General features: G+C 31.1%; 2 protein-coding genes across 2 annotated transcripts; both read left to right on the top strand.

Moving 5' to 3' along the window:
* Positions 1-590: 590 nt before the first annotated feature.
* LOC11444700 (phospholipase A1-IIgamma) lies at positions 591-3,318 on the top strand. The gene is made up of 3 exons (XM_003608074.4): positions 591-1,205; positions 1,401-1,612; positions 2,502-3,318. Exons 1-3 carry the CDS (start codon positions 833-835, stop codon positions 3,117-3,119), a joined length of 1,203 nt encoding a protein of 400 aa, XP_003608122.2. The 5' UTR covers positions 591-832; the 3' UTR covers positions 3,120-3,318.
* Positions 3,319-10,058: 6,740 nt separating this feature from the next.
* LOC11446242 (phospholipase A1-IIgamma) lies at positions 10,059-11,821 on the top strand. The gene is made up of 3 exons (XM_003608072.4): positions 10,059-10,532; positions 10,664-10,875; positions 10,995-11,821. The coding sequence occupies exons 1-3, from the start codon at positions 10,133-10,135 to the stop codon at positions 11,607-11,609; spliced, it is 1,227 nt and encodes a 408-aa protein (XP_003608120.1). The 5' UTR covers positions 10,059-10,132; the 3' UTR covers positions 11,610-11,821.
* Positions 11,822-16,745: the final 4,924 nt, after the last annotated feature.

Below are 16,745 nucleotides of genomic sequence, written 5' to 3'. Positions count from 1 at the left end.
TCCCGTTTTTGGGGTCGGCCTTTATACGCGCTAATATTAGGGATTGATTACTATGATTTAGTCTCTAAAACTGTTTTACAAATCAAACATTGTATAACTAAAGTTGTTTTGTCTTTCATTTTTAGCCGATTGAACATGCTTTTATTGAGAATGAAAGAATAATATTTATATGAACAATTATTAAAGTAAGACCGTCCATGATAAGGTCATTTTTTTGTAAGAAAAATTTGTCATCGAAATGAATGTTATGACCAAGTTCATTCCAGCAATGTTATTCGAAGAAACAAAAACAGATGCCCATTCCAACTATTTGTGTAATTTGGATATATCTACTTGAACAAAATAAAAGTCTTCAACCAAATATTTAATTACGATTTTTTTTATTTATTAAAAAAAGACGTGCAAAACAATGTCTTGTTTTTATTTTAAAAAATTAAGTCTCGAGATGGCGGCTATCATATAACAAGAGAAATCAAATCACCAAATTTGAATGTTAGATTGTTTTAGAGAAGTATAGTCTTTCTTTTATTACAAGTATAGTATATTTTAGAATTAGAGAAACAATTAAGAAATACCTCAACAACTCGGGACATGTTAAATAAACTTCTATGAATCCTTAATTTAAGAAGTGGGTTCTATCCTTAATTTGAGGGATTAGACCCTAATTAAAAATAGACTCGATAGGAGAGACATAGCAATCAATTAACAAAAGTTTAAGTCCTGCTTGTATATAAGTAAGCAAATGCATCAAGCCTATGCATGACATACATGCTTGATATAATTATTGAGTTATATCACATATTGTGTCTATTTGTGTGAGGAAGAAATAGATATGGGTAGCATAGCAAGAACATGGAGAGAACTTAGTGGGAAAAGTAAGTGGAAAGGTCTATTGGAACCTTTACACATTGACCTACGTAGGTATTTACTACATTATGGACAATTTGCTCAAGCTACATATGATGGTTTCAACTTTGAAAAGGCATCTAAGTATGCAGGTAATTGTCGTTATTCTAAAAAGGATTTTTTTTCCAAAGTATATTTGGAAAAAGGTAATCCTTTCAAGTATTCTGTGACCAAGTATTTGTATGCAACTTCCAAAGCAAGAGATAGTGCAGCGTTTCTCTTAACTTCAATATTTTCAAAGGATGCTTGGAGTTTGGAAACAAATTGGATGGGGTACGTTGCTGTTGCCACTGATGAAGGTAATGTTTGAGAAGTATGGTAGAGCATATAAAAAGAAATTGAGATAAATATTGATTATTTGAAATTGATAGAATGAGAAAAATTGAGCATAATAAGTATAGGAATAAATTTTATATATAATCCTAGTTAAACTACGGTAAATCTTATAACCAACTTACAAATTTTACTAATAAACTCTTAAATAATTTTAACAGCTAAGGAAGCATTGGGGAGGAGGGACATAGTTGTTGCTTGGAGAGGAACAATTCAGGGTGCTGAGTGGGTTCAAAACTTTAATATTGATTTGGATCCTGCACCACTTATATTTGGTCCTAAATCGGATGTGCAGTTACACAATGGATTTTACTCTCTTTACACATCAGATAACTCAAGTTTACCATTAGCTGATTCTAGCGCTAGAAAACAGGTAATTATAAATTTAGTTTATATATCGACATCGTAATATCTCATTATTTAAATATCTATTTTCTTGAAGAAAAAAAATTATATCAATTCTTACACATATATATGTACAATCATGTCTCATTATTTAAATACTTGTGTAAGAGTATTTCAAGAATAATAATATCATGATAAATAGATTAAACCTCCTAATATATGTAGGAGTTTGGTTTCAAATATCAGTCCATTTATTCACCATAAAAAGGTGAATTTTTATCCATAGGTTACTTGACACAAAAAAAGGTTATACCTAAATTTACTTATGAAGTTTTTGTTAATTATAGAGATATTGATAATTATTTTACAACAGTCTCATAAAAGATTTGAATTTAATACCTAAACTTTTCTTTATTTTTGACAAATTTAATACCACTACTAGGAAAGATAAAATTAGTGAGGAAAATTAGTGACGGAAAAAATAAAATCCTTCACAAATTCCTTGGTCACAAAATTTAATGACGGAATTAAAGACAGATTTTACCTTTTCCCTCGCTAAATTTTGTTTTTTTAGTGATGTACCTTAAGGTTTTTTTTTTTTTTTTTTTTTTAATATATAGGAAATTTAATACCTTAAGTAAAATTATAACTTTTTTTGGTTAAAATATCGCCCCTATAACCTAAATACATAGTAAAAGAAAACAAATTTGACACCTATGGCACTTAGCTTAATGCTAATGACTTGGGCCTTTAATTAAACTTTTTTTGATGGTGATTTTTATAATTAATAACTACTCCAAATAACCCAAAAAAAAAAATCTCAAGCTAAATATACATCACTTTTCTTTTTCAATATTTATAGTACTTGATTTTGGCAAGTTATGTTATTTAATATTTGTAATGTGGCAATTATAAAGGTCTTAAACGAGATTAGCAGACTTGTGGAGCTATATAAGAATGAAGAAATTAGCATAACTGTAACGGGACACAGCTTGGGTGGTGCACTTGCAACTATAAGCTCTATGGATATAGTTGCTAATAAATTCAACATACCAAAAGGGCAACCTCAAAAAACATGTCCAGTCACATTATTTGCATTTGGTTCACCTCGTGTTGGAAATTCTAACTTTGAAAAGATTTTCTCCGACAACAATGATTTGAGAGCATTGTTTATTCGAAACAACAACGACATTGTTCCAAGTAGTCTACGCCTTGCATATTCAAAGGTGGGAGAGGAATTAGAAATCGACACTGAAAAATCAAAGTACTTGAAGAGTGGTGTTAGTGAACATAACATGGAGGTTTACTTGCATGGAATTGCAGGAACACAAGGAAGCAAAGGAGGGTTCAATTTGGAGGTGAATCGTGACATTGCACTATTAAACAAAAGTAATGATGGTTTAAAAGATGAGTATCATATTCCTGAGAATTGGAGGGTAGTGGAGAATAAGGGTATGGTTCAACAATCTGATGGTACTTGGAAGCTAATGGATGATCATAATGATGATGTTCTAATCATGCGTGCTAAATTGTAGGTTTGAATTTCGTAAAAGTTAATGAATAATTTGGCTTAGTTTGCTTGTTGTGTGTATTTATGTATCTTTACAAGTTTTCATCCTTGTTGTAAGGATAGCTAATCTTGAGTACAAGTTAGCTATATATTAGCCTTGTATTTTTAATAATGTTAATCTTTACTTATTGACAATGGTTTATAAAAATTAAATTGTTGTGCCAGTTTTGTTTTGTCAACGGTGTATCTAATGATAAAGGAAAACATCCAAAATATTAAATCAAATGTGTTTTTACATCAATCTCACGAGGTCGGGACTGATCAATAATGAATCTTCTGGCTAAAAATATTTGGCTAAGAACAACTCACACGCAAAAAAGAAGTTAAGAAGAAGCTGAATCATTTTTGGAAATTTTTACCTAGGGAATTCTACTCACTCCGCCAATAGCTATTGCAAAAGTTTGACTTCTACAAAAAAAAAAATATTCAATCTGAAAGAGTTTTACGTGTGATAAAAAAAAGTGGGTTAAGTACTAAGAGAGAGGTTTAGCTATTTTGTTAGAACATTGTGAAACTAATTAAGTAAACAATTGTAGGTTTCAGTTTGTTATGGTTATGGTTTCAAACATGACCTAATTTCTCAAAGATGCTCATTGTTATGGTTTCAGTTTGTGTACCTTCAAGCTATATGATATGATCGATAATCCCCTCCCCCTATGAAGAATAGAATGAAGAGTGCTACTCGTTAACTTCTCCTCCACTTTCGCGATAGATTGGATCAAGAAAATAAGGTCAAAGCTTTGAGGGGTATTATCCAATCGCATCCTAATAAAGGTGGTTTTCCGTTTGGCGGTTCTTTCATCAGCTCCTTCAAATGAAGTTGTGGATGTAGCGTTGCAGAAAGTCATACCTCTGAGTGAGTTTTCTCTGTCATAAAAAACCCTTATTCATTTATTATTCTTTTTTTCATTGTTGAATTTGTGAGATATCTTGTCTTATATCTATTGTTTCTTTAATCTTGACTTATTTGGTTTTTATTTTATTGTGGGTTAATTAATTACATTTCTTATGATATTATGTGTTAAGGCTTGGGTATGATATTTTTGGATAATATTATGTGTTAAAGCTTCGGAATTACATTATGAAGAATATTATGTGTTACATTGTGTTCTATGTTGTTATATTGTGTTCATAAAGTGTATATGTTCGGAACAGGTGTACACAAGTCCAGAAAACTGCAAAACCATGTGTATCTTTGGTTCATATTCTCCAAACTAAATTGTATTTTATACTTTCAATTTATTGAATCTGAAACATGTAAATATACTAAAGGAAAATTTGTTTAAAAACTGGTGACTTATGGATTTGGCACATTTCAAATTCTATAATTTGAACAAGTAAATGACATGATTTTCTAAGACATGTGATGCACCGAAATTTTATATGGTCTACAATACACAAAAAACTTCTGTAAATAAATGTGTTGGGTTCATTTTCACTCCACAACACAGAACCATGAGCATTATAACCTCCCATACGACTTTCAATATTGTTGATTGATCCCACAAACTAACACGAGTATTTTTAGTATTTGTTCTCACTCCCACACTTTATGAAGTTTCCCAGAACATCACTCGTCCCAAAATTTCTCTAAGTCAAACATGTTTAACTATGAAGTTCTTATGGAATGGTCTACCAAAAATAAAATGCATCTTGCTGGTATAGGTAGTGTCAAACAATTCTTATAAGCATTCTTTCAATCAAGTTGTCCTATACATATATGACCTCATGACCCCTTTCATTTTGTTGTGAATTCATTTCTATTTTGCCAAAAAGTTGCTAGCTAGGAGTCGTTCATTTCCATGTCTTGTGCACTAGTGATCATTCCCCGTCCTCGTCAGCTTCAGGTGTTACAAACACTTGTCCGATCAAAATAAGCATTAACCTAGTAACAATTTACGACAACATGGGGAAACCAAATACGTTTAGAATCCTTTTTTATGTTACGTTATCTTACTTCAAGGATCAACAAGACTAAATTAATGGTTGCCTCGAGCACAAAGACACAAGAAGGATGGTTAGTGTTGGGTATCACTGTCTATCGATTGACTTAGATAGAATCCTCCAGTTTACTCATATGAAACTTCAAAACAACAACGATGTGAAAACTATGTTATCTATATTTGTTGAGTATAGTTCGAATGAACCGGTCGATAGGGGTTGGAATAGGCCAGGCCAGGCTTTGATAGGCTTGAGCCTGGCCTACGAAAAAATTAACAAGCCTGGCCTATGGCCTATTATAGGTCTTTTTTTTTTGTCTAACCTAGCCTATTTAAAAGGTTGGACTGGCCTGAAAGCCTACTTACATGCCTACTTTACATCAAGACCATCAAATAGTTCATTTGACCCACTAAATAGGCTAAACATGCCTTAAAGCCTACTTAAAAGTCTATTTCACTACAACTAAATTTTAACTAGATTAAAGCATACTTAAATGCCTATAACAACAAAGTCTATTAAGGGACTAATAGATAGAGAAAAAGATGTTTATATTTTAAATGTACGCAATTATTTTAAGGGGAAGGATATATTTACTCCAAGAGTAACTCGATAGAGTTACTCGAGATCACTACCATCCATTTTATTTGAATCTAACAGCCCAAATTAATTATATTCTTGTGCACCGAATAAGATTCCACACCATATCAACATTGGATTTTGTTAACAACAAAAAGATCAAGACTTTTCTTTCCGATTCATACCTATTAACAACAAGATTCAAATTAATGTTGCTTATTGAGAATATATCTCCATCATCAAAATTCTGGTTGGTAATATATCCTTCGTAATTGGAAATATGAGATCTCTTGGGAATATATATCCATCGTCAAAAATTAAATTGCATCAAAGTTTCTGATTGAGAATATATTTCAATTGCATCAATTTGAATTGGGATTTTAATTGTTAATCTATTTTTTTTTACAAGAATTGTTAATCTATTTAATTGTTTCGATCTCTTTGTTGAATTTTGCCAGAAGGTATGAATCAGAAAGAAATGTCTTTGATAGTTTTGTACAACAAAATCTAATGGTTCGATCTGGTGTGGAATCTTGTTCGGTGCACAAGAATATAATTAACCAAGGCTGTTAGATTAAAATGAAATGGATGGTAGTGATTTGGAGTAACTCCATTGAGTTACTCTTGGAGTCAATATATCCCTCCTCTTATTTTAATATAAAAAAATAAAAAAAAATAAGTATTAATAGGCTGGCCTATTAGGCTTAACATGCTTTTCTGGAAGCCTAAGCCTGACCTATTTGATGAAACAAGCTTTCTAAAAAGCCTAAGCATATCTACTAAACATGTCAAGCCAGACCGTAGGCCCCTGTAGGCCAATCTGGCCTATTCCCAACCCTACCGGTCGAGTTAAACATTACCTTGATCATATTTGTTAATGATATTCGGACAAGTTTGATTCACCCAAAATATAAGAAGAAACCAGGACATGCATGAACAAACTAGATGAAAAAAATTGTTTGACTCATTGTTTATGTTTAATTATATTATCGCAATTATTATTGTTGATATATTACGTTATTGAATTATGTTGTTAAATTTGTACGAGAGAAATATGAGTGTGTGGGGTGGGGTGGGTGTTGTCTATTTGTTCTAGAATCGGTCCATCATACATGTGTAGTTACTTCCCCGAACCTTCTTGCCTCAACATTATAACCTTCGATCCACAATTTTTTGGTGACAACTAGGCTACCCATGAAAGAATGATGGGTAATTTACTCCAACCAATACACATTAGCCGCATAAGCACATATTCATGAACTATCTTGACACCATAAATAAATTGCTCATTTTCATTGGTTGGTGGGTAAATTACCCACCATTCTTCAAAGGTAATTTAGAAAAAACCCAATTTTTTTCTTTTATTTTTCATTTTCAGGGTTAGGTATATTGTCCTCCAATATATTTATTTTTACTTTTTTTAATAAATTTGTAGCTAAAAAAGTAGATCTTTCTTTGTTGCCCTATTACTTTCAGCAATTGCCTATTGTCCCAATTGTCATAGTTTCCTTTTATGTCTATTTTCATTTTTGATAGTAAAGAATCAATATTAGCTAAAGAAAAAATGAATCGAGTAAAAGGCTTCTCAAATCAATTTCAAAAGGCTTTTAATATTTTTTTGTTCGTCAGTCGTGTGAGTAATTTGAAAAAAGATGAATAGACGCTCATTTCAACATAAGGAGAAAGATATTAATTCTTTAAGCGAAAAGGTTAAGCTTCATATATATCGGTAGGCTTAATAAGAGATATAATGTCCTAATACCAAATGTTTTATATTTTTTTTTGTTTAATTTTAATTGATGCAGGTAGCTTTCACACGGTTAAAATAAAAGGAAGCCTAAAAAGGGGAACAAAATCAGAACGGGAAAGGGGTATCCATGATTCTACGGTAAAACCCTAGAAATGAATTGAAGATTGATAGGATATGCGTGTTTGATGAATTGAGGAATCTACCAGACTATCACGATCTCCTTTATTTATTATTTTTTATGACAATTTATCAAACACGCATCTTCATTTCATCTTCCATTTATCAAGCATGACATCATATCAAACTTGATGTGAAATAGTTAGTAGATCTTTCATTGTTGCCCTATTATTACTTTCAGCAATTGCCTATTGTCCCAATTGTCATAGTTTCCTTTTATGTCAGAATCAATATTAGCTAAAGAAAAAATGAATCGGGTACAAGGCCTCTCAAATCAATTTCAAAAGACTTTTAATATTTTTTTGTTTGTCAGTCGTGAGTAATTTGAAAAAAGATGAATAGACGCTCATTTCAACATAAGGAGGAAGATATTAATTCTTTAAGCGAAAAGGTTAAACTTCATGTATACAGGTGGTTTAATTTGACATCTCTCATGTTTGATTTTGACTACAATTACTGTAGGCTTAATCTTTTTCTTGTCTAAGGGTTGTAACTTAACTTTGTGCTTATAGTCTACTTATAGTCTCACTTATTTGAGGATGTAGGAATAATTTTAGATTTGATAAATCAGTGTTTAATCGTGTTTAATTGCAAAACTTACTTAATAGTTCCATTAGTATGTCAGCTTTAAACTCCAAATGTACTATGAAATCTTCTGTACATGATTTAAAATTTTAAAATGTTTCAAGGTGGCTTGTCATTCTCCATTCACTCAAGATATCATTTAGGTTAATATGATTTCTCCCCCTAATCCGTGGCTTAAATACAATTCTGATGGAAATTGTCTTCATGTGAGAGGATTTTTAGAGATTGCAGAGGTGCCTCATGGGTGGTTTCTCTTGTAACCTAAGCACTTATACATATATTATCGTTCAAATGTAACAGTTCAAGTTTTTTCTAATCATTTACTAATTCCTTGGTGGTGGTAAAATTGGTGAGCTAATTGTTCACGTTACTAGAAGTTTTTATTTTAGGAAGAGAACAACTGTGCTTATAAGTTAGCTAACATTGTTTCAAAAAAAAAAAAAAATTAGCTAACATGTGTTTTTAGTGTAATGAGGTAATATCTAATTAATATGGGTGGAATTCATTGCCAAATTATATCATTTAAGATTTTTTCCGTAATAGATTTGGTATCTTTAATTTTAGATTTTATCTTCTTTTTTTCTTATCAATATTTTTGGGGCGTAATCTTGAATTAAAACACTCCTATGAAGCACATGTGTGCCTAATATATAGGAGACAAAAGATTACAAGTGAAGAAACTTCACATGATAAAATACCCAATACATATAGAAGGGTAAGACTACCACATGTTAAAGCCGAAAATTAAGTGTGGTTTCAGAACTTTAAGCCACTACCATGAATAAAGTTTAACACGATTTAAATGTGGTTTCTTAAACGAGATTTTGGCGGAGAAAATCTGAGAGTACACTCATTCTAAATGACTTAAAAATGTCATCCATATGATGTGAAAACAATGACGAATATCCTTACGAAACAAGTGGGAGCCAGCAAATTGAAATGCATGCAGACCCGGATCATGAGGCTACACACTTTGAACTACTAACCAACACATAACATCAACCTAAATGCTACCAAAGAAAACGCACTTCATAAATAAATGATTAATAGTTCCTTCCTTTTTGCAGTCTCCTAAACACAGTAACGAATCCAAGTTGATGACATTGTGACGCACCAAATTGTTTTTGATAGGAAGCCTATCATTCAAAATTTACATCTTTTATGATAATGATAATCGACTAATATTAAACGTTGATGGAGTTGGTTCTAAAAATTGTTATTCTATATTTCTTTTATTTGTAAATTATAACTTCTTTTTGCTTTGTGTGAAATAATCTACTATGATAATTTTTGTGAGAATGAGAAAGTAATATATATGAACGAATATTAATATAAGAGCGTGCAGCATAAGGTCATTTTTTTAAGAAAAAATTGTCATGGGAAACATGAGTAACGATAAGACCAAGTCCATTTCAACTATGGCATTCAAAAAAGCCAAAAAAGTAACCCATTCCAGCTATTTGTGTAATTGAATATATCAACTTGACCCAGGTAAAAACATTCAACAAATATTTATCTATCCCCTCAAAAGAAAATAATTACGATTTTATTTATAAACAAGAAAAACACGTGGAGATTTTATTTTAAAAAATTAAATCTCGAGATTGAGAGTATCATATACCAAAATAAATCCAATTACCTAGTTTGAATGAGATAATATTTTAGTGAAGTATAGTACATTTTTCCATTAAAGAGACAATTAAGAATTACCTCAACAAACTCGTGAGCCATTAAACAAAGTGGTTCTATACTTAATTTGAGGGGTTAGAATATGCGCTGTTTATTTACTAATTAATAAAAAAACTTGAATTAACAAAAGTTAAAGTACATTTTCTGTGTAGATGGGTGTATATAAGTAAGCAAAAGCCTATGCATGACATCTGCAAGCTTGATATAACTATTGAGTTATATTACATATTGTGTCTATTTGAGTGAGGAAGAAAGTAGATATGGGTAGCATTCCTTCAAAAAAAGATATGGGTAGCATAGCAAAAACATGGAGAGAACTTAGTGGGAAAAGTAAGTGGAAAGGTCTATTGGAACCTTTACATATTGACCTACGTAAGTATTTACTACATTATGGACAATTTGCTCAAGCTACATATGATGCTTTCAACTTTGAAAAAGCATCTAAGTATGCAGGTAATTGTCGTTATTCTAAAAAGGATTTCTTTTCCAAAGTATATTTGGAAGAAGGTAATCCTTATAAGTATTCTGTGACCAAATATTTGTATGCAACTTCCAAAGCAAGTGATAGTGCAGCGTTTCTCTTAACTTCAATATTTTCAAAGGATGCTTGGAGTTTGGAATCAAATTGGATAGGGTACGTTGCAGTTGCCACTGACGAAGGTAATGTTGAGATGTATGATAGAAATAGAAACAAAATTGAGTATGATAAGTGTAAGATACATATTTTATATACGATTTTATGTAAATTAAATTTGTAAATCTTATAACTAACTTACAATTATATGCAACAGCTAAGGAGGCCTTGGGGAGGAGGGACATAGTCGTTGTTTGGAGAGGAACAATCCAGGGCTCTGAGTGGGTTCAAAATTTTAACATTGATTTGGATCCTGCACCACTAATATTCGGTCCTAAATCAAATGTACAAATACACAACGGATTTTACTCCCTTTACACATCTGAAAACTCAGGTTTACCATCAGCTGATTCTAGTGCTAGAAAACAGGTAGTTATTTATTTTTGTGTTATTAATTAATCACTAATAATAGAGAATGATATTCTTATATGATATGAATATGATGGGAAGTTTGGATTTCTAATATTTGTAATGTGACAAATATTAAGGTCCTGAACGAGATCAGCAGACTTGTGGAGCTATACAAGAATGAAGAAATTAGCATAACTGTAACTGGACACAGTTTGGGTGGTGCACTTGCAACTATAAGTTCAGTGGATATAGTTGCTAATAAATTCAACATGCCAAAAGAGCAACCTCAAAAAGCATGTCCAGTTACAACATTTGCATTTGGTGCACCTCGTGTTGGAAATTCTTACTTTCAAAAGATTTTCTCTGACCACAAAGATTTGAGTGCATTGTTTGTTCGAAATGAAAATGATATTGTTCCAAAAAGTCTCACGTTTTTCTATTACAAAGTTGGAGAGGAATTAGAAATCGACACCGAAGAATCTAAGTACTTGAAGAGTGGGGTTAGTGCACATAACATGGAGGTTTACTTGCATGGAATTGCAGGAACACAAGGAAGTAAAGGAGGGTTCAATTTAGAGGTGAATCGTGACATTGCACTATTAAACAAAAGTAATGATGGTTTAAAAGATGAATATCACATTCCTGAGAATTGGAGGGTAGTTGAGAATAAGGGTATGGTTCAACAATCTGATGGTACTTGGAAGTTAATGGATGATCATAATGATGATGTTCTAATCATGCGTGCTCATTAAATTGTTGGTGTGAATTTTATTAAAGTTCTGAAATAATTTGCCATAGTTTGGCCGTTGTTGTGTGTTTATGTATCTTTACAAGTTTGTATCCTTGAATTGTATGGCTAATATCTAGTTGACTCTTGAGTACAACTTCACTTAGAGATTAGCCATCTACCATCATAATTTCCTATTGATAATGAAGTTTTTACTCTATTGTTGTACCACGTAAATGATTGAATGACGGTGGGATTGGATTGGATTCTCTCCCATGAAAGGAGAGTCCAATTAAATCAAGACAATAAAAAATGAAAAGTAGAGAAATTTAAATATTAAAAATAAGATTTAAGGGTGTGGATTGCTGTTACACATGAGAAACACGAGAAAAATCAACTAGAGGGGATCCATTCTTAATGATGGTTGGATTGAATATATTTCATCCATTTCAAAATAAATGTCACATTTGAAAGGGAAAAAAAATTAGCTTAAAAAAATGATAATAGAGACATCAAATTCAATTAAAGTATTTGTTGTGCAATGTAAAAGCGAGACATCGTGCATGCAAATGTAAAATAGAAGAAGTAAGTGAAAAAGACTCAATAAGAGATATAATGTCCTAATACCAAATGTTTTATATTTTTTTTTTGTTTAATTTTAATTGATGTAGGTAGCTTTCACACGGTTAAAATAAAAGGAAGCCTAAAAAGGGAACAAAATCAGAACAGGAAAGGGGTATCCAGGGTTCTACGGTAAAACCCTAGAAATGAATTGAAGATTGATAGGAGATGCGTGTTTGATGAATTGAGGAATCTACTAGACTATCACGATCTCCTTTATTTGTTATTTTTTATGACAATTTATCACACTTTTAATGACAATCTCCGTTAATGTTTTAAACAAGTATGTAAAAAATCATAAAAAAATTTAAAATTTTTAGCATAATTAAACAAATTTTAATTTAACAGGGACTAAAAACACTAACGGAAAATTTTGTAGGGACTAAAAAGTATGATTTATTTTTATAGGGAGTAAAAACAAAACTGCAGATATTTATAGGGACCAAAAACTTAATTAACCCTTATTATTTTTTATGACAATTTATCAAACACGCATCTTCTGTTCATCTTCCATTTATCAAGCATGACATCATATCAAACTTGATGTGAAACAGTTAAATCTTGACTTAATTGACCCTTATTTTCACTTAACTAATCTCCTTGTGAATATCCATTTCTTTTAGTCCTTCATTCATATTTTTGAATCTAAAAGTGGAGACGTGTCATTTTTTTTATATGGCATAAAATTTGTTGATGTGGATTAAAAATTAGTTACTCTCAAATTTTAGTCTATTGCACACCCTCTATTTTGTTAATTTTATTTTTGTTTAAATTATATAATTTGAACTCCAATAATACAAAAGCAGACTAGTTTTTCTGACTATAGTTTGCATTGTTTCAGATGTAGATGTTCTCATTGATGCCTGCTCTATTTTTATGTATATTTTTTCAATTTTTGTTTCAAAACATTGGATATTTTAAAAATCAAACATAATTGACAAATACTTTCCAATTTTACTTTGAAATTTATTTAAAATGTTTTGATTTTATGACATAGTTATATTTAGTGCATTCAAATAAAATGAGAATTTGTAACACAATTACGATGAAACTAAGGATATTTTTAAACAAATATATGAATCAATAAGTGTGGGTGAAAACTTAAACATCATAGGTTTGTTTTTTGGTGGTGTCCAGGGTTCGATCTCTGGACCTTGCATATATTATGCATTGTCCTATCAATTGAGCTACGCTTTAGAATATGGAGTATATTGACGAATTTGATACTTTATTTTTTATTTTATTTTTGTGTTAACGCTTTGTTTTTTAGGAAAATGATTCTAATAATTCTAAATTCAGTCTGAAGATAAATAAAGTATGATAAAAAAATTATTTATTCCTAAAACATTTGGTACTTTGAAACGAGAAAGGGTAATGTGTGACAATAAAAAAAAAATCATTTTTACAAAATTATAATTTTCTATAATCTACTTCTAATATTAGTTTTTAATTTTTCAATCAATAGTTGATGTTACTTAACTTCACTTGAGTTGTGCACAAGTAAAATCTGTTAGTAAGCTAACCATCTGTCTCTTCCTTAAGAATAATAATGCATAAAAACTTTCACCCTCCGTTTTTTATCTTTTGATGTTTTAAAATTTTAACTTTATTTTAAAATATTTGATGTTTTAGGATATTTATTATTTTTTATCCAAATTTTCCTTGTTGAAAAACACACCATAAGATGATTAAAAGAGCGGTGATTTTTGACTTATCACATGTGAATTTAAACACAAAACAACTTTTGGAACGAGATAGCAAGAAAACAGCAGTGGTATAACTCTCATTGTTCACTTTCAATTTGTGTGGTAAGTTTGAGATAGATTGAAAGTTACAATATTTAATGCAATTGAAGTAAACAAAGAGCCGTGGAGTAATTTATATAGTAGCCAAAAACATAAATAATGGCATTTTAGTTCAAAACTTACAACTATAATTATATAATTTGATGATTCATTAATACTTGTGTAAAATGCTAAAACATCAAAAGATAAAAAAACAAAGGAATATTTATTTACATAACATGTTTTGCTTTAAAAAATAAGTCAATCTAAACTGGTCATAATTCTCATCTCTTTGCTTCTCAATCTCTATCTGTCTCACTTCCAACAGAATTCCGCCCCACATCAATGTTTGTGGTACATACAAGCATATACGTCCTTCTCAGGCACCACCCTATAGAAAATTTCTTCCTTCAACAACCTGATTTACTCCAACTTAAAGTATCATCTAGATTTGTGTACATACACAGCCTCTTTCTCTTTTCATTTTCAGCCATCCCCAATTTGCTCTTTTTTGTTTCTGATGTTTTATAGCTTTTAAAAAAAAATATGAATACTTCCTCTTAGAATTTGGGTCATGTTACGGCTAAAGAGTCACTTCGACCATGTTTCGGATGTCAATTTTAGATGTACAAATGTGTTTAAGAGTTCTACATTTGATTAAATAAGATTGGAAAATGAACTTTTAATTAGCAAATTTTGTCTTACAAACTACTAATTTTGTAATTGAGTTAAGATCAATATTAAAAAAAAAAAACACAATCCTTAAATTGTGTCCTTAATTTCATGCAAGTTTGGACCTTTTAATTTTATGGTATATTTAGTAATTTATTAGTAGGATTTGGAGAATAAAAAGCTGAGAAATATTTTTTTAATATGAAATTTGATATCAACATTATATATTTATATGATTTTTCAGTGCATCAATTTATCAGGCTCACCCCCTCAAGCGGAAGCTCTTTCATCCACACGTACTTATACTTGTACCGCCGCTTGAATACTCTTTGTCAAGAAGACTTTCGACACAAGGAGAACACTTCGTTGAACCTCGGCTCTGATACCAATGTTGGGTCACGAGGGGAGCCAGGGGACCACCCACATCCTGGGGGAGCAACCGTACAAGTGAGAGAGATACCACACTCTTACCCAAAAACCTTAAGGCAATGAGTTTATGGGTCCTCTCATTTATAAAGTGATCAACCTCCACTTTTCTATTCGATGTGAGATATATATAACTCACACTTACTCACAACAATTTTTTCTCAAGCCTCGTGTCTTTTAATTTTCCTGTTGGGCTCGGCGTCCACATCTATGGTGTCCATTTTCATGTGTCTAAAATGCTAGGGTTTGACTATTGATTATCTTAGTTTTTAGTATAGTTGAAATTTCTTTTAACATTACTCCCTTCGTCCCTATATATAAGCACCCATTTGATTTTCTTTTTGTTCCTAATTGTAAACTTCTTTTCAAATTACTAGATGCATTTATTATTTTTTCCTAAACATTATCCATAATTAATACTACTAACTAATTATCTTGAAATATGAAAAGTCAAAATTAATACACATACAAACAAAGGATTATTTGGTAATATTAACACACAAAATAGACACATTAATTACACGGACAACTTTTCTTAAGAAATGTGAATAAAGCAAACTGGGCTTACCTATTGAGACGGAGAGAGTATTACGTAATATTAATAGGAAGAATAACTTGTTAAAGCTCTTTGCGTATTAAATGTAGTGGGTTTGCCACTTAAAGCAAACAACATTGATAAATAGACCCTTGTAAATTTTACATGTTCATTCAACATTTTTTTTTTTTATCTATTTCTTTCTATCCTGTGATCAAACTATTATATCTATCACTTCACTCTTTATTTCTCTCTTTTTCTTCCTCTTTATTTCAAGATTTCAAGATGTATACAGCCGCATCAAAAGTACACAACATTTTCCTAAATCAAATTATATGTGTTTAACGTACGGTCTGGATCATGGGAAGCATATAACTTAGAGACCATGTTTTTTAGTTTGCTTGCTTATAAAATCAAATATCTAAAAATTGTAGGGTATGAATGTGACAAGTGTGAAAGGGTGAGGGGTGAAGTGAAGGGTAACCATCAAAAAGATATATACTGAAGTGATCACATAAACTTGAGTTCGTAAGAGTATTAATGTACCATTTTATAGTTTGCTTGAATGAAGAATTTTGTTAGGTTGGAATGACTTACTTTTCTTTCTTAAATACTCTTTTGGTCCCTTAAGTATTTAATTGGTATCGCTTTGGTCCCTTAACTAAAAAAAAGATTGTTTGAATACTTTAAGTGTTTTTTTAATCTTGTTTTGGTCTCTTCTATTAAGTTTCCGTTAGAGTTTAAAAATAAAGTTAACTCCTGAACACGTGTATGAATCAACTCCTTATCACCAGACGAAGTAACTATCTAACACCCTCTTCAAGGACCTTTCAAAATATTTCATCTAAACATACCAATATATGTCGGTTTTTTTCTAACGGTGACAGCACGGAACAGGGGGAATGGCGTGAATGATAGGAGCGGACAAGTGAATGGTGAATAAGACCATATCACGTACTTATTCCTCATATGCAATTAATTATGTTTCATGTTCGTAACTTCCATGTGAGGCCATGGCCCTTACCCTTTCTCTATGGCAGCCAACTTGGAAACAACCCTAAGCCCTGATCACCATCACTGCCTGGCATAACTATTTTAAGACCTTTGGATCCTCTCATATAGA

The sequence above is a fragment of the Medicago truncatula genome, chromosome 4 (genome assembly GCF_003473485.1).
Source record: "Medicago truncatula cultivar Jemalong A17 chromosome 4, MtrunA17r5.0-ANR, whole genome shotgun sequence".
Lineage (NCBI taxonomy): Eukaryota > Viridiplantae > Streptophyta > Magnoliopsida > Fabales > Fabaceae > Medicago > Medicago truncatula.
This window is presented reverse-complemented; position numbering and strand designations above follow the sequence as displayed.

Bases quoted from the DNA above. Each gene is read 5' to 3' on its own strand.
- LOC11444700 (XM_003608074.4), top strand. From the start codon at position 833: ATGGGTAGCATAGCAAGAACATGGAGAGAACTTAGTGGGAAAAGTAAG. The intron at 1,206-1,400 runs GTAATGTTTGAG...TAATTTTAACAG, and splicing joins TGCTGTTGCCACTGATGAAG to CTAAGGAAGCATTGGGGAGG. The intron at 1,613-2,501 runs GTAATTATAAAT...GCAATTATAAAG, and splicing joins ATTCTAGCGCTAGAAAACAG to GTCTTAAACGAGATTAGCAG.
- LOC11446242 (XM_003608072.4), top strand. From the start codon at position 10,133: ATGGGTAGCATTCCTTCAAAAAAAGATATGGGTAGCATAGCAAAAACA. The intron at 10,533-10,663 runs GTAATGTTGAGA...TATATGCAACAG, and splicing joins TGCAGTTGCCACTGACGAAG to CTAAGGAGGCCTTGGGGAGG. The intron at 10,876-10,994 runs GTAGTTATTTAT...ACAAATATTAAG, and splicing joins ATTCTAGTGCTAGAAAACAG to GTCCTGAACGAGATCAGCAG.